The following is a 27,057-nucleotide window of genomic DNA, read 5'->3' as shown; positions in this document are numbered from 1 at the left end:
AGGAATAATAAAATATTTTAAGAAGAGTAACAACATCAAAATAAATATCGCCTATATAAAGTACATAAACTTTAACAAAACAAGAGGAAGAGAAATTAAATACAATAGTGTGCCCGAGTGTACCCTCAAGCAAGAGAACTCTAACCCAAGACAGTGGAAGACCATGGTACAGAGGCTATGACACTACCCAAGACTAGAAAACAATGGTTTGATTTTGGAGTGTCCTTCTCCTAGAAGAGCTGCTAACCATAGCTAAAGAGTCTCTTCTACCCTTACCAAGAGGAAAGTGGCCACTGAACAATTACAGTACAGTAATCCCTTGGGTGAAGAGGAATTGTTTGGTAATCTCAGAGTTGTCAGGTGTATGAGGACAGAGGAGAATATGTACTATTCGGTGTATGTGTAGGGAAAGGGAAAATGAACCGTAACCAGAGGGAAGGATCCAATGTAGTACTGCCTGGCCAGTCAAAAGACACCACAACTCTAGTGGTAGTATCTCAATGGGTGGCTGGTGCCTTTGCCAACTTACTACCTACTTGACTGTCTCTTACACCCTCAAAAAACAGATGGGACATACAGGCAAGCAGGGTATTGAGCAGCGAGCACACACATGGTGTGACTACCAATCACCTAATGAAGATGGACCTAGTTCCCGATTGTGTGGACGCAACGGAACATACCATGTTTGTACTAGCACTGATAATACTCTAGGGTGGTCAGGTCTTCTCAATCTATTTTGCATGAGTGGAAACTTCTTGATGCATAAACAAAACAACCCACACGGGAAAAGAAGGGTTATCAGGTGATCAAGTTCCCTATTGCGCAATCATGTAGGAATGTCTTGCCTGACCTGAAAGTCATAAGAACACTGAAGATCCTATTCATAGTCGAAGCACGAAGAAATATCTTGTAGCTTGTATTAGCGTGGAGACCTGAAATGACTCATTGCTCATGTGACCAGGGAGACCAACTACTGGTTTCCGATCATGGGCATACTTGGGTACGTCCCCCTGGCTCATGAGAGCAGTCCTGTGTGGTCTTTTCTTCCCGTCCCCAGTCACATGGTTTGGCAACACTCAGAAAGAAAAGGTGACAGATGATCTTGGCTTTCGTGTGCATCACCAGTGAGTGGGCCAGGTTCACAAAGGGAACAATAACGCAGAGACGAGAATCATATTCTTCTGCAACCCCCCGTCTCTCTCTCTGGTAAGAGAAGAGAGATCGATCAAGTGTCCAAGAAAAGTGGGAAAAAGGGCTTACCTCTTCATCCCGAACTATAGTGCGTGTATCGGTCTGATACAAGACTGAGCACCTCTAGCAGGAGTGTAAACCCCTGTATCGCATACAAAGAAACCTTCCTATTATTATTATTATTATTATTACTATCCAAGCTACAACCCTAGTTGGAAAAGCAAGATGCTATAAGCCCAGGGGCTCCAACAGGGAAAAATAGCCCAGTGAGGAAAGGAAATAAGGAAATAAATAAATGAAGAGAACAAATTAACAATAAATCATTCTAAAATAAGAAACAACGTCAAAACAGACATGTCATATAATAAACTATCAACAACATCAAAAACAAATATGTCATAAATAAACTATAAAAAGACTATGTCCGCCTGGTCAACAAAAAAGCATTTGCTCCAACTTTGAACTTTTGAAGTTCTACTGATTCAACCACCCAATTAGGAAGATCATTCCACAACTTGGTCACAGCTGGAATAAAACTTCTAGAGTACTGCGTAGTATTGAGCCTCGTGATGGAGAAGGCCTGGCTATTAGAATTAACTGCCTGCCTAGTATTACGAACAGGATAGAATTGTCCAGGGAGATCTGAATGTAAAGGATGGTCAGAGTTGTGAAAAATCTTATGCAACATGCATAATGAACTAATTGAACGACGGTGCCAGAGATTAATATCTAGATCAGGAATAAGCCTGGGTTTGTTCTCAGTATTGCACTAACTTCATGGCCTCATTCAAGAAGATCTTCATACAAGTAAAAGCATCCTAAGAATCTAAAGAATATGAGGCAGAGGAGAAGGAAGAACTATAAGTGGAAGGAAAGTGAACATGCTTCTTCTTGCTAGCCATTTTTGGGGTCAAGGTATTGGAAACCCAATGACCAAAATTGCTGAGGAGGAGCAGAAACAAAATCAGTAGGTGCCACACCCCTCACCACCTCCTCTGTTAAAGCAGGCATTGAGAGAATACTGTAGGACCAGTCTCAGAATTTGTGGGAAGTAGATGGTTTTACTTTACTACTTATGAATTGCATATTTTATGGACACATTTGAGTAATAACTCCATTTTTAATTTAGTATATATTTTGAATATATATCAAATGTATGCTGGCACCACACACTTGTTTGGGAGCGTTTGTATATCAGTGGCAATTTCCTCCAGCATGGATTAAAAATAGACATCAACTAACCTAAACTTTCCCCCTCAACCTAACCTACAAGCCGTGACCTTACCTAATGGGGGGGGGGCCTAACGTCCCCCTGCGACCCCCCTTACACTGCCGTATTCTAAGTTAGACATAATAATACATACACCCCATAGTTCGTTTTTTTTTTTTTTTTTTATTTAAACCTATTTCCCATTTTGCGAATAGTTTTAAATTATGAAAAAGTTATAGAGGAAAACAAATACAAATAAAAAAAAAAATAAAGAGCGTGCTAGAAATAGGAATGAATGGCGAGCGATTGTGACGCACTTCCGCTAGGCCCTGCTGCTTCCTCTGGTGCCTTAGATGACTGCGGAGGTAGCAGCAGTAGGGGATTCAGCAATATGAAGCTTCATCTGTGGTGGATAACGGGGGATGGTGGGCTGTGGCACCCTAGCAGTACCAGCTGAACTCGGTTGAGTCCCTTGTCAGGCTGGGAGGAACGTAGAGTAGAGGTCCCCTTTTTGTTTTGGGTAAAGTTTTGGATTCAACCAAATTGGGAAATGTATTATATTAATATATTTTCCTAGTAAAGCACGTGATAACAAAACACTTCTTCTCAATACATTATTGTCGCTAATGCATACTTACAGAGAAAAAAAATATTTCAGGAATTGAAGGTCTTGACTTTTTCTAAGTTTAGTGTATATCTTTCCATGGGCACGCAAGGTAGCTCTTGTTCGTTTGTATATCTGTTTTCATCTTACTTGGCTCCTCCCCATTGCGCAATGTGACAATATTTGCTTGAATGCGCATTTGCTCCTCCCACTAATGTCGCTCCTCCAATCTAAATACTACTGGGTTCTTTTCAAGGGTTATTATTGGACGATTCATTGGTCTCTCAGTCTTGTTTCAAGGATCTGTTTTTCGTGCAATATAACATTGTAAACGATAGTATTTTGTTTTTTTCCCTATTTCATTATGGGAGAAACCCGTGATTGTCGTTTGTTTTCGGTTTTCAAAAGTTCCGGTTTCTATATTTTCATCACACGTCACTTGACTGTCATGGATCCTCCGGTACGGTTGTGTGAAATATGTCGTTATTCCTATTTTGATGTGATCGGCAGATTTCATGGGAATTATAATGGAACTCCTGAAGTAGTGAATCGTTTTCTAAGGGAGCATTCCGTATTACCTTTAAGTGTCCAGTGTGGTAAATGTGATTCGCCTTTACATTTTCGTGAGGATAGACATGTGTGGTATTGTACCAAATCTGTAAAGGAGGGTCAACCACAACCTTCCACATCTTCATCGTCATCTTCCGTTTAAGGTAAGAAGTGATTTAACAAAATATATATATTCAAATTTACCCCTGGTTAAAGGGGGGGTCGCCGGTAGGGGTACAGGGCCCCTAGGTTAGGTTAGGTGGGTTTGTTAGGTTCTGTGGTGCCCTGAAAATTACTGTGGCCTTAAGGGGGGGTCGCAGGGGGGGCGAAGCCCCCCCCGGTAGGGGTACAGGGCCCCTAGGTTAGGTTAGGTGGGTTTGTTAGGTTCTGTGGTGCCTTGAAAATTACTGTGGCCATAAGGGGGGGTCGCAGGGGGGGCAAAGCCCCCCCGGTAGGGGTACAGGGCCCCTAGGTTAGGTTAGGTGGGTTTGTTAGGTTCTGTGGTGCCCTGAAAATTACTGTGGCTTTAAGGGGGGGTCGCTGGGGGGCCCTACCCCCCTCCCCCCGGTAGGCCTAGTTAGGGGTATGGGGGAGGGGTGCTGGAACATTAATTATTCATTTATTGCAAATATCATTCAATGCCCCAACACCCTCCCCCCCCCTTCCCCCACCCAAAACCCCGGTTCCCAAAGGGTGTCCCCCATAATTGGTGGGATGAACTAGGGTATACATAGTAAATCTCTAAATCGGTTGGTTTGCAGTCAAAATAAACGTTAAATTCATTGAAACCACACTATTTCTGATGCAACAAATATATTTTTATTGCATTTTTCCAAATTTGGCTGAAACTAAAAATTTACCTTTTTTTTATAAATTACATTATTAAAATCGATAATAGATAACAGAATATTGTAAATAAAAAAAAAAACCGTAAACAATCATTAGACATGAATCTCACCTCCAAATCTATCCACACTAATCGCTCACTTAGTCTGGGTACTTTTACCGGAACTTCCTGATCCCCTGACATTTTACCGTAAGAAAATGACCGGAGATTTGGTAAAATACAAGTGGTTGAAGGGGCACGTAAATTTGGAGTACGACTTGAGGCACGAGAGACTACGAAGGTGATTATACGCGAGGATTTCAGCATTACAAATATTTCGTACGTTCACGTTGTCAGATGACGTCAGAGGAGTGTTGTCTTTATAACGGCGCCTCTTTCCTACTGTTGTCTATTCATTTTAAGTCATTTCTTTGAGTTTCTTTTCAATTTTCTTAGACTTTTGGTATTATATTTTCTTTTTCTTATTTCTAATGGATATTTTCCTATTTTTTCGTCTTTTCCTCTTCATATCACCATTGTAACTGCATAAAGTTTTCTTTATGAATTTACTTTACGGGATTATTATTATTATTATTATTATTATTATTATTATTATTATTATTATTATTATTATTATTAAGATCTTTCAAGAAGACGAAAAATGTATTTTCTATCATGGATTTGGCAATTAAAACTGACAATTTATAACTCACCAAATGTTTAAATAGTGTACATTACAATTAAATTACCATTCTTCCCACGCAACTAAGATTGTGTGTGTGTGTGTGTGTGTGTGTGTGTAAGAAAGTCAATGTTAATTTCCCTATTGTCCTACTTTAACTAGCAAAAACGAGCAGTGGAAATTGACAATTCAACAATCGATTATCAATATAGACCTACAGGGTCCAAGAACCGATATATTGGGAGCCTCAATCCCCGACGAATTAAGATTAATTAAAAGTCTAATAGGTCTAAGGAGTATTTGACAGAATTAATACGGAATTTATACTTTTAACCGTGGCAAAATTAAAGTCTAAAGGTTTATCGTTGGTGAAGAATACTTCATGATTCTAAATGAAGTATGGCAAAATTAAACTAAAGATTATAAGCATTATTGAAGAATTAATACTTTATAAAATTCTAAATAAAATTTGGCGAAATTAAAGTACTATAAACTAAGCGTTGGTGAAGAATAATTCATAATATTCTAAATGATGTCTCCTAGTATGTTTCCCTGCTGTCAACTTCCCATATATAAATAGATTCATAATTCCAATCGATTTAACTTCATTCCCTGGAGGCGGGAATGTCCAAAAAAAAAAAAAACCGTTAGAGCGAACGCTTTGAGGTGTAAATAATCTACGATTTTATTTATTTTTATGTTATAATATAATCACTTAATAATTCCTAAATAAAAGTAAAGTAATAATATTTAATTTGAAATCTTAATTCATTTTCAGGTCGATTCGAGTCATTCAGTGAAAATAATACTTTGATGTTCGTTCGTTTACAGATGTCACGGAAACCTAACTAAATAATCTATAATTTTATTAATTTACTATATCATGTTATAATCACGTAATCATTTTCAAATAAATATTGTGCATTAATATTCAGTTTGAACCTTCAATTTATTTTCAGGTTGATTTGATCCATATTCAGTTAAAATAACACTTGAATCATTTGTTTTGTTTACACAGTGAACGAGCGAATCCCAACTATCCGTTGCCATAGTAAAGTCTTTACGTTTTTCTTTATATTAGGTGTGTATTTGACTATTATAAGTTCAAGTGTATTTATTTTATTCAAGGGAGGTATGGTAGTGAATATTTATGGTATTTTATATGTCTACGTTAATTTAATTAATGATTTAGCCAATGAAGAATAAGGAAAATGTCAGTCGTCTAAGGTTTGTGGGCGGAAACTCCGACCTATCGTATATGGATGCTATAGAATCGGGTTTTCTATCAAGGTAATTTATCCTATATATGGGTAGCATATTAAAAGATTAATAGACTGCCGGTAGACTTTACGAGACTATATTATTGGTAATTTTACGTTGTCTGTTTATTTTGTCCCACCTTATAGGAAGAGTTTAACCCCTATGCGACCCTCATATTTAAAAGCACTTACAGTATTCATAAATGGCAGACAATTGTAAGATTATATGTTTGGAGTTTTCCAAAGGGAATTATCACCATATTTGCATTTTCTGATGTAACCTAAATTGGAAATTTGAGTTTATTCTCAACTGCTCTCATAGTAGTTATTGGTAAAATTAGTTTCAACCATTATGGGGGAACTGGAATAAAAATATATTTGTTGCATCAGAAATAGTGTAGTTCCAACGGATTTAACGTTTATTTTGACCGCAAACCATCCGATTTAGAGATTTACTATGTAATTGGAGTTAAAACAACAAGTTTTTCCAGAAAAATCAGTGTTTGTAACCGTGTTTTTATTGTTTTTGTTTCATATTATGTTGTAATGCAGAAAGACCCTACATCATCCCATCAATTATGAGGGACACCAGGTGGGAACCGGGGTTTTGGGTGGGGGGGGGCCGTCAAATGATATTTGCAATAAAAAAATGGTTTATGTTAGAAAACAAATCCTTAAAGCTGTTAAGTATACCACAAACCCTAAACCTATCCCTAAACTAAACCAGCTAACCTAACAAACCCCCCTAACCTAATCTAGAAGGCCCCCAGTCACAGACCCTAGACCTACCCCTAAACTAAACCAGCTAACCTAACAAACCCCCCTAACCTAACCTAGAACGACCCCGGTCTCAGACCCTAGACCTACCTAAATCTACCCCTAATCTAAACCAGCTAACCTAACCTAGAAGGACCCCGGTCACAGACCCTAGACCTACCCCTAAACTAAACCAGCTAACCTAACAAACCCTCCTAACCTAACCTAGAATGCCCTCGGTCACAGACCCTAGACCTACCCCAATCACCAGCTAACCTAACCATCCCACCTAACCTAACCTAAAAGCAGTGTCCTTCCTAGCTCCTTCCTTACCTACCCGGGGGCGCTTCGCCCCTTCCTGCGAGCCCCCCTTTACCTCGGGCTAAATTTAAATATATATTTTGCTAAGTCACTTCTTGCCTTAAATGGAACCTGACGATGAAGATGTGGAAGGTTGTGGTTGAGCCTCTTGTGAATCTTCTATACCTATGGGAACACGTTGTGCCTCAGATTGTGGAGGATACAATTGGCTGGCTGTAATAAAAAATGATTGAGCAGCTCCTCCTTGGCGTATTTGTGTCTTTTCCTCGTTTTAGGTATTTTTACTGATTTTGTACAGTACCATAAATGCCTATCCTCACGGAAAAGTAAAGGTGAATCACATTTAGCACACTTAACACTTATGGGTAATACTGAATGCTCTCTAAGAAACCTATTCACAACCTCTGGAGTACCATTATAACTTCCATGAAATCGAGCGATCACCTCAAAATACGAATAGCGACATATATTGCACACCTGCACCGGACGATCCATGAGAAGTAACGAGAGTGCTGAACGTATAGAGACCGGCAGGTTTCAAAATCGAAAACAAACGACAATCAGGCGTTTCTCCCACAATGAAATAGGAAAAAACAAAATACTATCGGTTACAATGGTATATTGCACGAAAAACAGATCCTTGGGATAAGAATGAGAGACAAAATGAATCGTCCAATATTTCCGTAAGCCTTTCCTTACGATAGTTTCTACAAAAAATTTCTCAACAATATGGCCAGGAATGAATCATAATTTGATTAAGCGTGAACATTGTTATAGACGAAAACAAATTATAAGGGAAAAAAATAGCCAACGATAACTCTTGAAAAAAAAAAACTAATTTAATTGGAAGAGTGACATTACTAGCAGGAAGCCAATAATAACTCTTGAAATGATCCCAGTAGTATTTTGATTGGAAGAGAGACATTAGTGGGAGGAGGAAATGGGCATTCAAGCAAATATTGTCACATTACGCAATGGGGAGGAATCAAGTAAGATGAAAACAGATATACAAGCTAACAAGACCTACCTTGCGTGTCCAAGGAAAGATATACACTAAACTTAGAAAAAGTCAAGACCTTCAATACCTGAAATATTTCTTTTCTCTGTAAGTATGCATTAGCGACAATAATGTATTGAGAAGAAGTGTTTTGTTATCACGTGCTTTACTCGGGAAAAATTATTAATATAATAGATGTCCCATAATGGTTGAAACTGTAATAATACCTAGTTATTATATATTTTGTATCGACATTACGATAATTTCAATAACTTTTCTTAGTAGCATTTTGCACCAATAAATGCTAAGGAATAATAAATAAATTAATTATTAAACCTCTCTACATTCTTGTCACTGAAGTGCTATATTTGCTGTGTGCGTACGAGGTTTTTCCTCTGCTGTGGCTTGCTTTGCTCACAGATAAACATCATTTGGTTGCGCCTCTTTTCTGACAAGCAATGTATAGATGTGCAGCGCTCGTTTCCTACTCGTCACTATTGAAATATCGGTAAATGTTTATTGTAGCACAATATTTGTAATGAAGAAAATAAGTATTCCTGTTATTGGCCTATTCAGGAATCTTGACCAAAGAGGTTCATAGGTTGCTAAGCTACAACCTTAGTTGGAAAAGCAGGGTGCTGTAAGTCCAGGGGCTCCAAGTATTTGTGGCCAGAAAACAATCAGTATTGCAAGAAATTTGATCCGTGTTGAATAACTACTGTATAATATAAAGACTTATTATTTGGAACCACTAATCAAAGCTTAATATTCTTGATGATTCCAAAGTTTTTCAATATTAATCTTACCCGGTGATCATGTAGCTGCAGCTCTGCTGCCCGACAGAAAAAACCTACGGGCGGGATACGCCAGCGATCGCTATACAGGTGGGGGTGTACAACAACAGCGCCATCTGTCGAGTAGGTACTCAGGTACTTCTTGTCAACAAAGAACCAATTTTCTCTCTGTCGTGCCACCGGCAAGACCTACTTGATACGCTGTTGTTTCTGGAGTTGATTTTCACGCTTTTTGGTGATGTATTCTCTCTAGTTATTAGCTTTCGCTGTACAGAAGTTATCATCAATACTTTATCACTTTCATTGATTAGATTTTGGATTATTTGTTGACGACTTGGATAGATTTTGGATTTCCCCCTTTGACTAATTCAAGATGTCTGACCCTACTCAAGTCCCCAAGTACAGGCAGTGTAGCGCTAGGGACTGTTCTAGGCGTCTTCCGAAGGCCTCTATAGATCCTCACACCGTTTGTTCCAATTGTAGGGGTAAAGCCTGTCAATTGGAAGATCGATGTGAGGAATGCGCTGGGCTTTCGGAATTCGATTTTCAAGAATTCCTTAAGAATGCACGTAGGCTAGAGAAGGATAGGATCAGGAGGAGTTCGTCTCGCTCTTTTGATTTTTCCTCTCCCCATGCCCCTCAACCTATTCCTTCCCCTGTAGTGGTTACACCCGACCCTTCTACTAGCTCTCATCAACCCTCGATGGCGGATATGATGCGTGCCATTCAGGCTCTTGGTGACAGAGTTGAGTCATTAGCGAATGACCGCAATCAACTCTTGGCCGATGTCAAAGAGTTGAAGGAGAAAAGTGCAGTGGGAAGTGTAGTGAGTGCAAGTGCAGTGAAAAGTGTCAGTGTTACGCATGAGGGTGCGTCTGTTCGTGCCAGTCGTCCTCCCAGTCCGGGACCTCTTGCAAGCTCCCAAGCCCAGGGGAGAAGCAATGTCGAAGGACCAAAGGGTTCGACAGGCCTTGATCAGCGTACAGATGTACCCTCAGTGGTTGAGGACGTATCTTGCAGAGATCGTCCCACCCACAAACAGACGAGTGAGCCCATTCATTCCTCGTCTGCGGAAGAAGTTTCTCGTCAGAAACGCTGGACCAAGGTCTCACGACCTCTCAAGCGCAAGGTCCCTTCCGAGCGAGTCCAACGGCCCAGGTGTAGCCACTGGGTCAGTTCGGACTCGCCGCAGTCTTCCGAAGACTGCACACCTCCCAAGAGAGGTAGAGTGGTTCCGCAGCAGGCAATCACTCCGTCTGTTGCTGCACCAACCGCTGTAGACCCTAAGTGGTCTTTGCTGCAGTCTATGCAGACTCAGCTAGCTTCCTTCATGCAGGAGTATCGTGCTGAGAAGGTTGACGCTGCACCCGTTAACCTACAACCTGCCACGGTTGTGCGCTCAGCTGACACTGCGGCTGCCTGCTCCCACACTCCGGCTGTGAGAGCTCCACCACCGATGCGCAGTCGACCCTGCCAGACGCATGTTGACGTTAGCCGACGTGCGGCACCCTCCGTTGACATGCGTGAGCTACCGCATCAGCAGTGGGAAGGTGCAGTCAAGCTGCCGTGTTTTGACGCAATGCGGCAGTCTCCGCAACCCACGGCAGTCCCCACCACGCACCACCACTCCGCTTTTGTTGTTGCCAGCTCTCAGACTGACCAGCAGCGGCATGATGTTGGATCCAGTGCAGCTACGCATGCACCCGTGCTGCCGGATTCAGCCGTTCAGCTTTCTTCTCCTCCTTTGCCGCTTCCTCCTCAGCATTCGGATGAAGGAATCTCTGATGACGTCGAAGCTGCGCATTTGGACGATCAACACTCCGACATAGATGAACCCAAGACTACGCCTCCCTCCTTAGACTTTAGGAAAGTCCTTGTCCTGTTTAAGGAGTTGTATCCGGAGCAGTTTGTGTCTGCAGCTCCACGCTCACCTCCCTCTGAGTTCGCTTTAGGCATGCAGTCAGCAGCTCCTGCCTTTACGAAGCTCGTTCTCGCTCGCTCATCCAAGAGAGCTTTAAGGGTACTGGGAGAGTGGCTGCAGGCCAAGAAGCAACTTGGGAAGACAACCTTCTTGTTTCCCCCGGCCAAGCTTGCTTCCAGATCTAGCGTTTGGTATGCCACAGGAGAGGTTCTAGGCTTGGGAGTTCCTGCCTCTGCCCAGGGCGACTTCTCAAGTCTGGTAGACTCTCCCCGCAGACTGGCTATGAGACGGTCCAAGATTTGCTGGACCTCTTCGGACATGGACCATCTTTTGAAGGGAGTTTTCCGTGCTTTTGAGATCTTCAACTTCCTGGACTGGTGTTTGGGAGCGTTGAGCAGAAAGACCTCCCCTTCGGATAAGGACTCTGCCATGCTCATCATGTCCTGCATGGACAAAGCCATTCGGGATGGGTCTGGCGAGCTTGCGGCTTCTTTCGTGTCTGGAGTTCTTAAGAAGCGAGATCACCTTTGCTCCTTCTTGTCGGCAGGGGTCACACCATGTCAGAAGTCAGAGCTGATGTTTGCTCCGCTATCCAAGTGTCTCTTTCCTGAAGAGCTGATCAAGGGGATTGCCGCCTCGTTGATCCAGAAAGACACCCATGACCTGGTGGCGTCATCCGCACGTAAAGTCACAGCTTTACCTTCCGTGCCTAGACCTAGGATGGACACACCAGCGTCTAGGTTCATTCCGCCCTTTCGTGGCAGAACCTCCAGCAGAGGAGGTACCCGTGCCGATAGTCAACGTGGCAAAAAGAAGAAGGGTTCCAAGTCCTCAAAAGGCAGAGTCTGACTGCCATCTTCTCCAGACAGCAGTGGGAGCCAGGCTCAAGAACTACTGGCAGGCCTGGGAGAACAGGGGTGCAGACGCACAGTCTGTGAAGTTACTCAGAGAGGGGTACAGGATTCCATTCTTGCGCAAGCCCCCTCTAGCAACAACTCCCATCGACCTCTCTCCCAGGTACAGAGAGGAGGACAAGAGGCTAGCTTTACAGCAAGAGGTGTCTCTCTTGCTACAAAAGGGAGCGGTAGTCATAGTCCGGGACCATCAATCCCCGGGCTTCTACAACCGTCTCTTCTTAGTAGCGAAGAAGACAGGAGGGTGGAGACCGGTGCTAGACGTCAGTGCTCTAAATGTCTTTGTCACCAAGCAGACGTTCACCATGGAGACGACGAAGTCAGTGCTAGCATCGGTCAGGAAGGAAGACTGGATGGTCTCGTTAGACCTAAAGGACGCGTACTTTCACGTCCCCATCCACCCAGATTCCCAACCTTTCCTAAGGTTTGTCTTTGGGAAGGTGGTTTACCAGTTCCAAGCCCTGTGCTTTGGCCTAAGCACGGCACCTCTAGTGTTTACCAAACTGATGAGGAATATTGCCAAATTCCTGCATTTAGCAGACATCAGAGCCTCCCTCTATTTGGACGACTGGCTTTTAAGAGCTGCGTCAAGTCGTCGCTGTCTGGAGAATCTCAAATGGACTATGGATCTGACCAAGGAATTGGGTCTCCTGGTCAATATAGAAAAGTCCCAACTCGTCCCATCCCAAACTATAGTCTATCTAGGTATGGAGATTCAGAGTCAAGCTTTTCGGGCTTTTCCGTCGGCCCCCAGAATCAGTCAAGCCCAAGAATGCATCCAGAGCATGCTGAAAAGGAACCGATGTTCAGTCAGACAGTGGATGAGTCTAATAGGGACGCTTTCATCGCTGGACCAGTTCATCGCGTTAGGGAGACTCCACCTCCGACCCCTTCAGTATCACCTAGCTGCTCACTGGAGAAAGGACATGACGCTAGAAGCGGTCTCAGTTCCTATCTCCGAGAAGATGAAGTCTGCACTGACTTGGTGGAAGAACAACATTCTTCTCAGGGAAGGTCTACCACTGGCTGTTCAGACCCCCGACCACCTTCTCTTCTCGGACGCATCGGACACGGGCTGGGGTGCGACACTGGACGGTCGGGAATGCTCGGGCACGTGGAATCCGGATCAAAGAGCACTACACATCAACTGCAAGGAGCTACTGGCAGTTCATCTGGCCTTGAGAAGCTTCAAGTCCCTCCTTCTAGGCAAGGTGGTGGAGGTGAACTCCGACAACACTACAGCCTTGGCGTACATCTCCAAGCAAGGAGGGACTCATTCGATGACGTTGTTCGAGATCGCAAGGGACCTCCTCACCTGGTCAAGAGATCGAAACATATCGCTTGTAACGAGGTTCATTCAAGGCGACATGAATGTCATGGCAGACCGCCTCAGCCGGAAGGGTCAGATCATCCCTACAGAATGGACCCTTCACAAGAATGTTTGCAACAAACTATGGACCCTGTGGGGTCAGCCCACCATAGATCTGTTCGCTACCTCGATGACCAAGAGGCTCCCAAATTATTGCTCACCGATTCCGGACCCAGCAGCAGTTCACGTAGATGCCTTTCTTCTGGATTGGTCCCATCTAGACCTTTATGCGTTCCCCCCGTTCAAGATTGTCAACAAGGTACTGCAGAAGTTCGCCTCTCACGAAGGGACAAGGTTGACGTTGGTTGCTCCCCTCTGGCCCGCGAGAGAATGGTTCACCGAGGTACTGCAATGGCTAGTAGACGTTCCCAGGACTCTTCCTCTAAGAGTGGACCTTCTGCGTCAGCCGCACGTAAAGAAGGTACACCCAAGCCTCCACGCTCTTCGTCTGACTGCCTTCAGACTATCGAAAGACTCTCAAGAGCTAGAGGCTTTTCGAAGGAGGCAGCCAGAGCGATTGCCAGAGCAAGGAGGACATCCACTCTCAAGGTCTACCAGTCAAAATGGGAAGTTTTCCGAAGCTGGTGCAAGGCGAATTCAGTATCCTCAACCAGTACCTCTGTAACGCAGATAGCTGACTTCCTTTTACACCTAAGGAAGGTAAGATCCTTATCAGCTCATACGATCAAAGGTTACAGAAGCATGTTGGCAGCAGTCTTCCGCCACAGAGGCTTAGATCTTTCCAACAACAAAGATCTACAGGACCTCCTTAAGTCTTTTGAGACCTCAAAGGAGCGTCGGTTAGCCACACCAGGTTGGAACTTAGACGTGGTCTTAAGGTTCCTGATGTCAGCAAGGTTCGAACCGCTTCAATCAGCCTCTTTTAAAGATCTCACTTTGAAGACTCTTTTCCTCGTTTGCTTAGCAACAGCTAAAAGAGTCAGTGAGATACACGCCTTCAGCAGGAACATAGGATTTACATCTGAAACGGCTACATGTTCCTTACAGCTTGGTTTTTTAGCTAAAAACGAACTCCCTTCTCGTCCTTGGCCCAAATCGTTCGAGATTCCAAGTCTGTCCAGTTTGGTTGGAAACGAACAAGAGAGAGTACTATGCCCAGTAAGAGCTCTTAAGTACTATTTAAGACGTACGAAGCCATTACGAGGACAATCAGAAGCTTTATGGTGTTCTATTAAGAAACCTGCTTTACCGATGTCGAAGAACGCAGTTTCTTATTACATCAGACTTTTGATTAGAGAAGCCCATTCTCATCTGAATGAGGAGGACCATACTTTGCTGAAGGTAAGGACACATGAAGTTAGAGCTGTCGCTACTTCAGTGGCCTTCAAACAAAACAGATCTCTGCAGAGTGTAATGGATGCAACCTATTGGAGAAGCAAGTCAGTGTTCGCATCATTTTACCTTAAAGATGTCCAGTCTCTTTACGAGAACTGCTACACCCTGGGAACATTCGTAGCAGCGAGTGCAGTAGTAGGTGAGGGCTCAACCACTACATTCCCATAATCCCATAACCTTTTTTAATCTTTCTCTTGAAATGCTTTTTATTGTTGTTTTTGGGTTGTACGGAAGGCTAAGAAGCCTTTCGCATCCTGGTTGATTTGGCGGGTGGTCAAATTCTTTCTTGAGAAGCGCCTAGATTAGAGGTTGGGATGAGGTCCTTTAGTATGGGTTGCAGCCCTTCATACTTCAGCACCTAGGAGTCGCTCAGCATCCTAAGAGGATCGCGAGGCTCAGTAAGGAAGACGTACTTAAAAAGGCAGAGTAATGGTTCAAGTCGACTTCCTTACCAGGTACTTATTAATTTTATGTTTGTTATTTTGAATAACTGCTAAAATGAAATACGGGATACTTAGCTTCTATTGTTAACATGTATGCTGGTCTCCACCCACCCCCCTGGGTGTGAATCAGCTACATGATCACCGGGTAAGATTAATATTGAAAAATGTTATTTTCATTAGTAAAATAAATTTTTGAATATACTTACCCGGTGATCATGAATTAAAGGACCCACCCTTCCTCCCCATAGAGACCCAGTGGACCGAGGAGAAAATTGGTTCTTTGTTGACAAGAAGTACCTGAGTACCTACTCGACAGATGGCGCTGTTGTTGTACACCCCCACCTGTATAGCGATCGCTGGCGTATCCCGCCCGTAGGTTTTTTCTGTCGGGCAGCAGAGCTGCAGCTACATGATCACCGGGTAAGTATATTCAAAAATTTATTTTACTAATGAAAATAACATTTTAAAACATTTGGAGCGGTTGTAGGAGGTTGGGTCACACTTCAATACTAAAGTAAAAACATCCTGATTTTACTTAACCTAACCAGATTTTTCTTTACTGCAATACAATATTCCTAGTAAAATTTATACCAACATAATTAAATAGATCCCCACTAAAATTAATTGGAAGTATAATCTATACATGATGGATATTAATAACCAAGATAGTTAAAACTCAAAACCTATGGTTTTCCACCAGTTATCACCAGAATTGTTCAAAACAATAAAAATACACTGTGTACACCTGTTGTTTATATCTCTTTTTGGGTTATTATATTAATATGAAATTTTACCTCTTTCATTCAAACTAGATATCTGAAAGATATTAAGGTTTTCAAGAAGAAACTATAGACTCTTGTTTTCTAAGAGTGAACCCTCGTTTATCGCGGTAGATAGGTTCCAGTCGCGGCCGCGATAGGTGAAAATCCGCGAAGTAGTGACACCATATTTACCTATTTATTCAACATGTATATTCAGACTTTTAAAACCTTCCCTTGTACGTAGTTCTGTTAACAAACTACCCTTTAATGTACAGAACACTTAATGCATGTACTACAGTACCCTAAACTAAAACAGGCACAAATATTAAAGGGATTTTGACGAAGGAAAAATCTATTTCTGGGGAGAGACCTGTGGCACCCGGTGAAAAGAGTCCTTCTTATATACCTTTTCTGATAAAACCTTCCAATTATACCAGAGAAAGATAAAAGCATGGAATGCTGAGGTTACAACCCTCGCGCGAGCACCTTTAGGGTGTCGTGTATAAAGCAAAGGCGCGTGAAATCCACTATTCACAGGTTGTCTTCCATTTAGTTAATTCCTTCGTCAAAGGGATGGGCCGATACAAAGGCCCTTGCCAACCACCAGCGCCACACCACCCACGCCACGACGCGAGCGCCATCTGAACAACATCCTTCTGTATTGGCCATGATGGCTTGGAAAGGAAAGGGTGGGATTGTGTAAAATAAAGGGGAAGGGTTTCACCGGGCGCCACAGGTCTCTCCCCAGAAATAGATTTTTCCTTCGTCAAAATCCCTTTTCTGGGTCGATCTGTGGCGCCGGGTGAAAATGTACCAGAGAATGCCTTCCAAGCCCAACAATAACTAATTTAATGAGGGGAGAGAAACAACACCATGTAAAGAAAATCATAAATAATTAAGGTAAACAAACATGATAACAGGGAAGCCTCCGAGTATCAGAGGAAACATACTACAAAACTGACATGGCTAAGAATATCCCAACCCTGTAACAACGGTAATCAATAATAGTTACAAACATAACCTAATATGTAATAAACTTAGGGCTAACGAACTACCAAGGAAGCGGCGTCGTGGTGCGAGTGGCGGGTAGGAGGGAGAAGAAAAGAGATGGATGAAAGGAAGAACAAAAGATCACTGGGGAGAGATACGGCTCCCAGCTGCAACTGTTGGGTATTTAAGAGCCTGTAAGTTCATTAGATAGTGGCGTTTGAAGACCATAGGAGATTCCCAACCCGTGAACTTTATAAGGTCATCAAAGTCCATCTTCTGGGGGAAATGATCCCGGATTGGCTTGTCAAACGAAGTATAGGATCTATAGCCTAATACCACGTATGGGAATGGTACCTCCTTGTTCCCTGATAAACAAGGGGCCAGACGATCGGGTAGCAGTCGTGGCTAAAAAGGCCCTGAGAGTGGTGACCGGACATAGAAAAGTATCTTGGAGAAGAGGAATAACTTTCCAAGGGGACCACCTATTTTGGGGGTTAACGGCCGAATCATATTGGCGAATTGTCGAGTCCCTTTTGACTGATTCGATGAAGAAATCGTTTTCCGGTTCAATGTTCGAGTCTCTACGAGCTGCCAACTTCCTGTAGTCCACAAAGTTAGGGTTTTGGACATCCTTGAGTAATCCGACACAGTGAGTTTGGAATACTCGGGTCAGTTTGAGGAACGGAATCCGGATGGGACGGAGTTTCTACTCGAGGAGGAGAGGAAACCAACTGTTCTTGGGCAGTGAGGTGGTACTAAAACCACTGCGCCCCGGAAGGAGCGCAGTCGGTGTTAAAGTTTTTAGAAGATTCACTGGGAGAGATAGGGAAATCTTCCTCTAATGGTTCCAATCCCGGGGTAATGCGTCCATGGCATGAGCCCGAGGGTCCAGGATTGGGGTCACATAACAAGGTAGTTTGTGATTGATCTGAGATGTGAATAGATCTACCTGGATGCCTGGAACGAACCTGAGTATCCACCGGAGTGAAATTCTGACTCCAGGGAACTCGTCCTGGATAGTGAGCCCGTTCTCACACCCTGGCCTCCCGCTAGGTGAGGTGCTGACAGGAACCAGTTCTTTTCTGTTGCCCAGGCGAAGAAAGTGACCAGGACCTGATTCAGGTTGGGTGACTTGGATCCTCCCCTGTTTCCGTAGTGTACCTCGTCTGTGCTGTCTGACACTACTCTGATGTGGGTCGACCTCGGAGGAGTCTCTCTCTTCAATCATGCATTTCCTAAACACGCTAAAAAGCACGATAAAAAATGGCAACCAATGTTTTGTTTACATTTATCTCTGATCATAATGAAGAAACAAACTGGAGGTAGAGCTTTGCTTATTACCCAGACATATTTCCCATACTTTTCCCTTAGAACTACATCACATCTTCCTACTTTAGATATATATATATATATATATATATATATATATATATATATATATATATATATATATATATATATATATATATATATGTGTATATATATATATATATATATATATATATATATATATATATATACAGTATATATATATATATATATATATATATATATATATATATATATATATATATATATATATATATATATATATCTATATATATGTGTGTGTGTGTGTATATATATATATATTTATATGTATACACATATACATACCTACATATATACATAAATACATGCATACATATATATATATATATATTACTGTATATATATGGGTTATGGAAAAAATCCGCGAAGTGGTGAATCCGCGATGGTCGAACCGCGAAGTAGCGAGGGTTCACTGTATGGAGTTGACAAACACAAAATGTGGTGTGTGATATGCCTAATATCCAAGAATGTATACAAAAAATTGATGATGTAGGTCCTGTAAGGAACAGGGTTCCCCTGTGTGATAGGACCAAAAAGCAGCCCTTGAATTGAAGTACAATTTATTCCGTAACTGGAATACAAACCACGCTATTTATTAGGGGTATTACTTTTGGCATAGCTGAAATGACGAGCCATAAAAGTTTAGCGAGGGTTAACTACCCACACTGCTCGTTAGCACACCTGTGATTTAGCTCACATTTACTTTTGGCTCGGATGGTGAACAGACGTTGCCGTTTTCATCCTTTCGCCTTTATTGGACTGCCATTAATCTGTTTTTGACTTTTTCTTTTTCTAGTGTGTGTTTGTGTGTTGACTTCTGCAAACATGCGCACCTGCCCTGGACTCAACGGCCGGCCCTGCGGAACTTTTATGATGGTGGTGGAGACTGACCCCCATACCCTTTTCCTCACCTGCAGAGGTCAACAGTGTGATTGTGACAATCAGTGTAGGGAGTGGTCTGCCTCCCAGTGGGAGAAGTTTGGGTGACGGCGGAAGAAGTCTAAGCGGGATATTTCTCCTTCGAAGGCTACTTCGAAGGGGAAAAACCCAAGGCCTCTTTTTCCATCTCCCGACCCTCCTCCGAAGTTCCTACTCGTTCGGTCTCTTCCGAGAGACCGTCAAGTAGTAGCGTAGACCCATTTAATATCGGCCAACCCCGGTCATCGAGAGATGGTGTTGCTTCCCCCTAGCGAAGCGGCCCCACCTCTCCCCCCCCCCCGGGTGAGGCCTTGTCAATAACTTCCTTGTTACAGGTTTGGTCGTCCTTGTGGCTCTTGGGCCCACCCTCCAAGGACGCATTGCTGCAAATAATCTGCGTGGGTGCTAGTGTGCAGCAGTCATCATCGCCATCGGAGGTAGATCCTCTGGCCCTTGTCGACGTTGTGGTGTCAGAGGTGTCGCCTATGATCTCGTCTGACTGCTCTACTCCTCTAGACTCTCCAGTGGTTGCTGTCGACTTAGTTTCCCCCGTTCCTGATCATCCTTCGAGGGGGAAACTAAGTCCGTCTGTCTCTCCTGCGAGTGTTTCTCCCCCTCGTGGGAGTTCACTCATAGAGACACCTCTTCGGAGGACTGCTGCGGCGCACGGTCAGCTTGCTGATCCAATGGCTCACCCTCCACTTCGCCTTAGAGGTCTCCCTTCACCATCGGTGAAAAGGCGCCTCTTCGGCTCTTCTGCTTAGTCGTCGCAGCCGTCACCTGCAGAGGAGCCTCCGCTGCAGTCATCCTTTGGCCCTCGACCTTCGACCGTGCCTGGACCTGCTACTACTCCTCCGACTTCGGTCCTGGACATCTTTGCAGATCGTTCGCGATCTCCATCGGTGGATGCTCGCCCTTCCAAAGGGCACATCCCAGTTCCTGACCTACCTGACAGCCAAACTGCCGACCTTCCATCGCCGTTCCTGATCCCGGTAAAGCCTCTTGAGGCCCTACCGAAGCTGCGCACCATCGGCCTTCAGCGCACCATCGGCCTTCAGCGCACCAACCTCCTGCAGTGCATGGGTGCTCACCAGCAGCCCGTCAACACCAGCCTGGTCATCAGCGCCCTACAATGCTTCGGCGCGCTCCTTCACCTGCTCGCCCTCAGCCCGCCAACGATCTCAGGCTCAACCAAGCGCACTGAAACTGCGCACACTCGTGCAACTTCGGTCTCCTGCTCACCAACCTAAACGGCAGCTACAACCTGCGCCCGCGCGCCAGCACTTTCGTGCTCGCCAACACTCCTGTGCATCAGTGCTCTCCCGCGTGCTAGCACTCTCCTGCGCATCAGCATTCCTGCACACCAGTGCTCTCCTGCGCGCCAGCGCGCTCCCGCGTGCCAGCACTCACCTGCACGTCATCGACCTCCTGCGCGCCAGCGTATTTCTGTGCATCAGCGCTCTCCTATGCGCCATCATTCGCCTACATGTGCGCCATTACTCGCCCGCGTATACGCGCCAGATCTCGCCTGCATGCGCCAGCACTCTCCCGCACGCGCTCGCCAGCTCTCTCCTACGCGCCACCACTCTCCTGCTCGCCACCACTCTCCTGCTCGCCAGATCTCTCCCACGCGCACCCGACACTTGCACGGCCCAACACTCGTCAGCGCGCCACCACTTGTTCGCGCGTGCAAGCCAGCTCTCACCTGCACGCCAGCTCTTGCCTGCGAGCGCGCCCACGCGTCGGCGCGTGCACAGGAACTGCACCCGGCCAGGTCACCATCACCTTACTCCCCTCCCCGCAAACGCCTTTTAGCGCGCCCATAAGGAAAAGGGGAACAGGCTTCTGCAGAGGGTTTCAGGATCCTGAAGCTACCTTCTTCTAAGGTGGACCCACCTAGTTTGGTAACTCCTCGTAGGGAACCTTTGGTCCCTTTCTCTTCGGGAGATCTGTCTGACAGGGTATCGGTCAGTCAGCAGCCATGGTTCAGTGCCTTAGTCAGAGCTGTGGCACAGGCCTTAAATCCGGCCCTGTCTGGCCACTCGTCAGAGCAGCCTATAGCTCCGGACTCTCGACACGGAACCATGGCTTCTTCCACCCTATTGAAGAGGAAAAGAGGAGTTTCTGATGCGGTCACTTCCACAAGGATTAAACTGACTCCGGTCAGGCCATCAAGGCTAGTCCCTCCTGTATCTCTCCAGAGATACTCTCCCACCTAACCTTTACCAAGGGAGTCGCGTGAGGAAAGGACCGCCTCCATTCCACCGTTGGAGGAAGCCTCCCCTCACGCTGAGAGTTCCCTACTGTCATCAGAGATCAGGAAGGACAAGACATCAAGGCCTTCAATGTTGGAGCCCTACCTCCTTCCTCGGAAGGAGTCCAAAGACTCCAAGACTTGGCCAAAGTCCTCCAGTAGGAGTAGTAAGACAGAGACAGCCAGCCACTCGAGAGCGCGATCCACCCCGGGAAGAGCTCTCGGGGATGGAAGATGGAGACTTCGCTGCAAGTCCGACGTCGGAAGGAGAGCAAAAAGAGTCAGAACATGCATTCTGGCAGGTCCTGACTCTTATATGGGTTCTCAACGGGTTCACTGACCTAGAGATAACCCCTCAGGAGGGTAAGGACACGGTCTTAGACCGTGTGTTTGGCACCCAGAAACCCTCAAAGACCAGTGTAGCCCTGCCCTGGTCTCAAGGGTTGAAGGGTGCCAGGCTAAGATTACCCTACAGCTCTCCGATTATGCCTCCTCCCACTGTTCCGACTCCACCAACAAGCTCCTTCCACCTCCTCGTGTACAAAAGTGGAGGTACTTCAAGATCCTGGGGGAGTCCACTCCAGCTCTTCCTCTCCACCACTCTCTGGAAGAGCTCACTAAGGGGGTCTCTCTAGAGAGACTCTCCAGCCGGCAGGTCTCTTTCTCGGCGACCGATATCCTTAATCAGGAAAAAGTCACAAAGTATGCTATGCAGGCTACTTCGTGGCTGGATATCTGGTGAGGGACCTTGGGAATCCTAGTACGAACTGAGGATTTCTCCAAGGAACGTACCATAAAGGCAATGGAGACTACTTCTCTCAGGCACTTGCACGATCGAGTTTCTTGCCCACCAAGTTTCAAACTTGTGGGCAAATACCATCTTGAAACGTCCTGACGTGGTGTCAGAGAGATTCCACCAACAAGTCCTTAATGTCGAGATAGCTAGGCTCAGACATTCCTCTCTAGAGGGAGCCCACCTGTTTGAGCCTAAGGACATGGAACATGCTGCTGAGAGATGGAGGAAGTCCCATCAGGACTCCTTCCTCCATAGGGCTTTGACATCTAAGCCCTATAAACCTCCAGCTCCTCAGCGGTCCCATCCAACCAAGACCACGACAACCAAGACAGCAGCGAAGACAATGGTGTCTAAAAAGCCCTCCCCTGTAAAAGACAGGAAAGGCAAGTCCTCCATGGGAGGGAAAAATCTTGGAGGGAGCAGCCGAGGCTACAAACGCTAGGATAGGCACTCCCCCTGCTTCTCCACCAGTTGGGGGATGCCTACAAAGTTGCTCGGACAGGTGGAAGCAACTCGGGTCCGAACCCTGGACAATCTCCCGGCCTTTTGGGCAGAAGTCTAGACCCTGTTGCAGAAGGGCGCTCTCCAGGGGGTCCTCGATGGGTCCCCAGGCTTCTTCGGTCGACTCTTTCTTGCAAGAAAGGCGTCTGGAGGCTGGAGACCAGTCATTGACCTCTCACCTCTGAACAAGTTTGTCAATCAAACTCCGTTCAGCATGGAGACGGCAGACACGGTCAGACTAGCGGTAAGACCACGGGACTTCATGTGTACACTGGACCTAAAGGACGCGTACTTCTAGATCCCAGTCCATCCATCTTCAAGGAAGTACTTTAGATTCAGCCTAGACAACAGGAAATATCATTTCAAGGTGCTGTGCTTCAGTCTTTCCAGAGCACCTCAAGTTTTCACCAGAGTGTTTGCCCTAGTGTCATCTTGGGCACACAGGATTGGCATCCATCTCCTCCACTATCTGGACAACTGGCTAATCCTAGCAGACTTGGTGTCAACCCTTCTTCAACACCAAGACAAACTTCTGAGACTTTGCCAAGATCTGGGGATCATGGTAAATCTCGAGAAGTCATCCCTGCTTCCTACGCAGAGACTGGTACAGTATACCTAGGCTTGATAATAGACATCAGTCTCCACAAAGCCTTCCCATCAGACGACAGAATAGCAAGGCTGAGGAAGGTCACAAAGTCCTTCCTCAGACGAGAAGAACTCCCTGCCCAGAGGTGGTTACGTCTCTTCGGTCACCTTTCATCACTGGCCCGTCTAGCTCCCAATGGTCGCTCAGGATGAGATCCCTCCAGTGGCGACTCTAGTCCCGGTGGAATCACTCCCTCGATTCCCCTGACATCCGGATCCCCATGGGATCAGCGGAGCTGACGGACCTCGAGTGGTGGGTGGCAGACGAGAACCTTCGAAAGGGAGTGGATCTTCTTGTCCTTCCCCTGGATTTGATGCTGTTCTCAGACGCTTCAAAAAAAAAAAAGGGTGGGGGCCCACATGTTGCACCACACGACCTAAGGCCTCTGGTCAGAGTCAGAAGAGTACCTCCACATAAATCTCCTAGAGATGAAGGCCATCTTTCTGGCCCCTCAACAGTTTCAACAGTTCCTGGCGGGCCATTAAGTGGTGGTGATGAGCGACGACACCACAGTAGTGGCTTACATCAACAAGCAAGGAGGTACGTTTTCGTAGCACCTATCCCATCTAACAGTAGAGATACTGAGATGGCCCGAGATCCACGCTTCATTCCCGGCAAAAGGAATGTGCTCGCCGACAGCTTGAGCAGAGCTTCTCAGATAGTGAGTACCGAGTGGTCTTTGGATCATCTAGTAGCCAACTAAGTCCTGACTTTGTGGGGTTCTCTGAGTGTGGACTTCGCAACGACCCTGAACTTCAGGCTCCCGTTGTATTGTTCCCCAGTCCCAAACCCCAAGGCTCTCTGGCAAGATGCATTCCAACAATGATGGGACAACATCGACGTTTACGCCTTTCCCCCGTTCTGTCTGATGAGGAAGGTACTCAACAAGGCCAGAACATTGGTCAACCTTTCAATGACCCTCATAGCTCCGCTATGGGATCACGCAGAGTGGTTTCTGGACCTTCTGCAACTCCTAACGGAGCCCCCAAGAGAACTCCCTCCACGACACGATCTACTCAAACAACCACATGCCAACATATTCCACAAAGCCGTAGCTTCGCTACGACTTGATGCCTGGAGACTATCCAGCATCTCCTCTCTCAGAGAGGATTTTCGTAACAAGTTGCGATCAGGATGTCTGGACACCTGCGAAAGTCATCAGCAGCAGTCTACCAGGCAAAGTGGAAAGTCCTCTGTGGTTGGTGTCGTGTGCCACTATTCCAGCAATAGCAGAGTTCCTCGTATATTTGCGTGAAGAAATGCGCCTGTCAGTTCCGGTGGTAAAAGACTATCGCTCAGCCTTAAGCCTCGCCTTTAGACTGAAAGGAATGGACATTTCTTCATCGCTAGAACTTTCCTTACTCACACGGAGTTATGAATTTACCTGTCCTCAGTCTGAAGTGAGACCTCCCCCATGGAATGTGGTTCGAGTTCTCAGGTCTCTTAAGAGACCTCCCTATGAACCATTACGCCAGGCAACAGAATGCCACCTAACTTGGGAGATAGTGTTCCTGCTAGCTTTGGCTTTGGCCAAGCGAGTCAGTGAACTTCATGGTCTCTCATATGACATCGCCCATTCAAGGGGATGGGGAGAGGTAACGTTCAGCTTTGTCTCTGAGTTTATTGCTAAGACTCAGAACCCGGGAGTAGCGGATCCTCGATTCGACTCCTTCCGGATTTCGAGTCTTCGTTCTGTAACAGATGACCCTGATCATCTCTTACTCTGCCCAGCGAGGAGTGTGAGGCTGTACCTTAAGAGAACAGCCGCAGCCCGTCCTCGTTTGGCTGCACTCTTCGTCAGCACCGGAAGGACCAAGAGGAGGGTCACCAAGAAAACTATATCAGCATAGATTCGCAAGGTCATAAACCATGCACTAAATCCAGACCCTCCTCCTTCACGTCGCCCCAAAGCTCATGAAGTCAGGGGCGTAGCTATCCCTGGCATTCAAGAGAAAATTCACAGTGACGCAGGTTCTTCAAGCTGGGGTGTGGAAACATCAAACTACATTCACATCCCACTATCTGCAAGACGTGACCCACAGGAGACTCGATACGTTTTCTATCGGTCCTGTGGTGGCTGCACAACAGCTGGTTTAAGACCTCAAGCTCCTTATTAGACAAGTAGCAGAAGGTTTAGGGCATTGTTACCTGGTTTTAGTCTGTGTGAATGAAAAGGTTTGACTGGCTCTTATTCTTTTCTTCATCCTCCCCTCTCTTGGGGAAAGCAGCATCCTTGGTTCTCTGCACAAGCTGACCTCAAACCACTGCAGGTAAACCATGCTCCCTTGTGTACCAAGTATTAAAACTAATACTGTTGCGTCCCTATACCCTGGCGTGGTGGTATTGGGAAAGTCTTAGTTATAACAGTTTTTCCTGACAAAGACTAAGGAATAACTTTACCTGGACGGTCACACTTCTATAAATCTTAACACACAGCTTGCGTCGGCCGCGGACCTTGCATAGCAAGGTTTTAGCGAGGTTCAGGGACTCCTTATTTTTGAGTACTGACATAATCAGATAAGGAGCCCCCTGGTAAAGCCAAAAGCCAGATTGGCAGGGACATCCACCTGAGTTAGTCCCCACAGAAAACGGAAGTAGGGTAGACTACACAAAACTCTGGTCGGTTGAGAGGAGATTCCAGGTACCTCCTAAGAAAGTAGTTCTCGGTAAGTATGTTAGGAAAAATACAAATTACTTAAAATTTGTGGTCACCCCTAATAAATAGTGTGGTTTGTATTCCAGTAAAGGAACAAATGACAAATTCGTAGGTAATTGGTATTTTTCCTAACTATGCAAACCTTAGCTATTTATACAAACTTGCCCGCCAGCCCTATCCCCTTTGAAGTCCTACCTCCAAGCAAAGTGAGTGGACTCGCCCTACAAGTTAATTCCCGTCCTTCCGGAGGCAAAACACTCCCTGGAGTGGTGGCAATGTCAGCCGAATACCCTCAAGGGGATGCCCTTCGCAAGCGAGCCCCCCGAGATGCTTCTCTTCACAGACGCCTCCAAAGAGGGGTGGGGAGCACATCTCCTCAACAAGTCAGCGAGAGGATCTTGGACGGACGAAGAGAAAGATCAACACATCAACGTCCTAGAGATGAAGGCGGTCCGAGAAGCGTGCCTACAGTTCGTAGATCTTCTGAGGGGAAACACAGTGGCGTTGATGTGCGACAACGCCACTGTAGTAGCGTACATAAAGAAACACGAAGGTCTAAAATCGAAGGAGTTGTGCGATCTCGCGTTGGAGATCCTGGATTGGGCCGAGTCAGAACAAATCGTGATTTCAGCAAGGTTCATTCCAGGCAAAAGGAATGTCCTAGCCGACGGGCTCAGCAGGATGGGCCAAGTAGTGGGTACCGATTGGTCTCTTCTCCCAGGAGTGGCCAGGCTCATCATTCAGAAATGGGGTTCGCCGGTGATGGATCTCTTTGCAACCAGACTGAACGCACAACTCCCCGTATTTTGTTCTCCTGTCCCAGACCCAAAAGCGGCGTTGAAGGACGCTTTTCAACACAAATGGGACAACTTCAACGTGTACGCTTTTCCTCCCTTCGCATTGATCAGGCAAGTGCTCAACAGAGTAAGGGCAGCTCAAAACTTAAGGATGACTTTGGTAGCGCCCTGGTGG

The 27,057-nt window shown here is 45.5% G+C and overlaps 2 protein-coding genes across 5 annotated transcripts in view; one reads left to right on the top strand and one right to left on the bottom strand.

Moving 5' to 3' along the window:
- LOC137654763 (probable oligoribonuclease) overlaps positions 1-4,751 on the bottom strand; it is a 160,426-nt gene extending 155,675 nt beyond the window's left edge. Inside the window, exon 1 of the mRNA XM_068388697.1 lies at positions 4,513-4,751. Within this exon, the coding sequence (XP_068244798.1) occupies positions 4,513-4,707 (195 nt within the window). The 5' untranslated portion in view covers positions 4,708-4,751. The remainder of the gene's footprint in view (positions 1-4,512) is intronic.
- A 1,310-nt stretch (positions 4,752-6,061) lies between these two features.
- The window catches only part of LOC137654766 (nuclear distribution protein nudE homolog 1-like), a 166,511-nt gene continuing 145,515 nt past the window's right edge, over positions 6,062-27,057 (top strand). For all 4 annotated transcript variants that reach the window (XM_068388701.1, XM_068388703.1, XM_068388705.1 and 1 more), the window contains exon 1: positions 6,062-6,143. The gene's annotated coding sequence lies outside the window, so the exon portion shown is untranslated. The remainder of the gene's footprint in view (positions 6,144-27,057) is intronic.

This window comes from Palaemon carinicauda, chromosome 15 (genome assembly GCF_036898095.1).
Source record: "Palaemon carinicauda isolate YSFRI2023 chromosome 15, ASM3689809v2, whole genome shotgun sequence".
NCBI lineage: Eukaryota > Metazoa > Arthropoda > Malacostraca > Decapoda > Palaemonidae > Palaemon > Palaemon carinicauda.
This window is presented reverse-complemented; position numbering and strand designations above follow the sequence as displayed.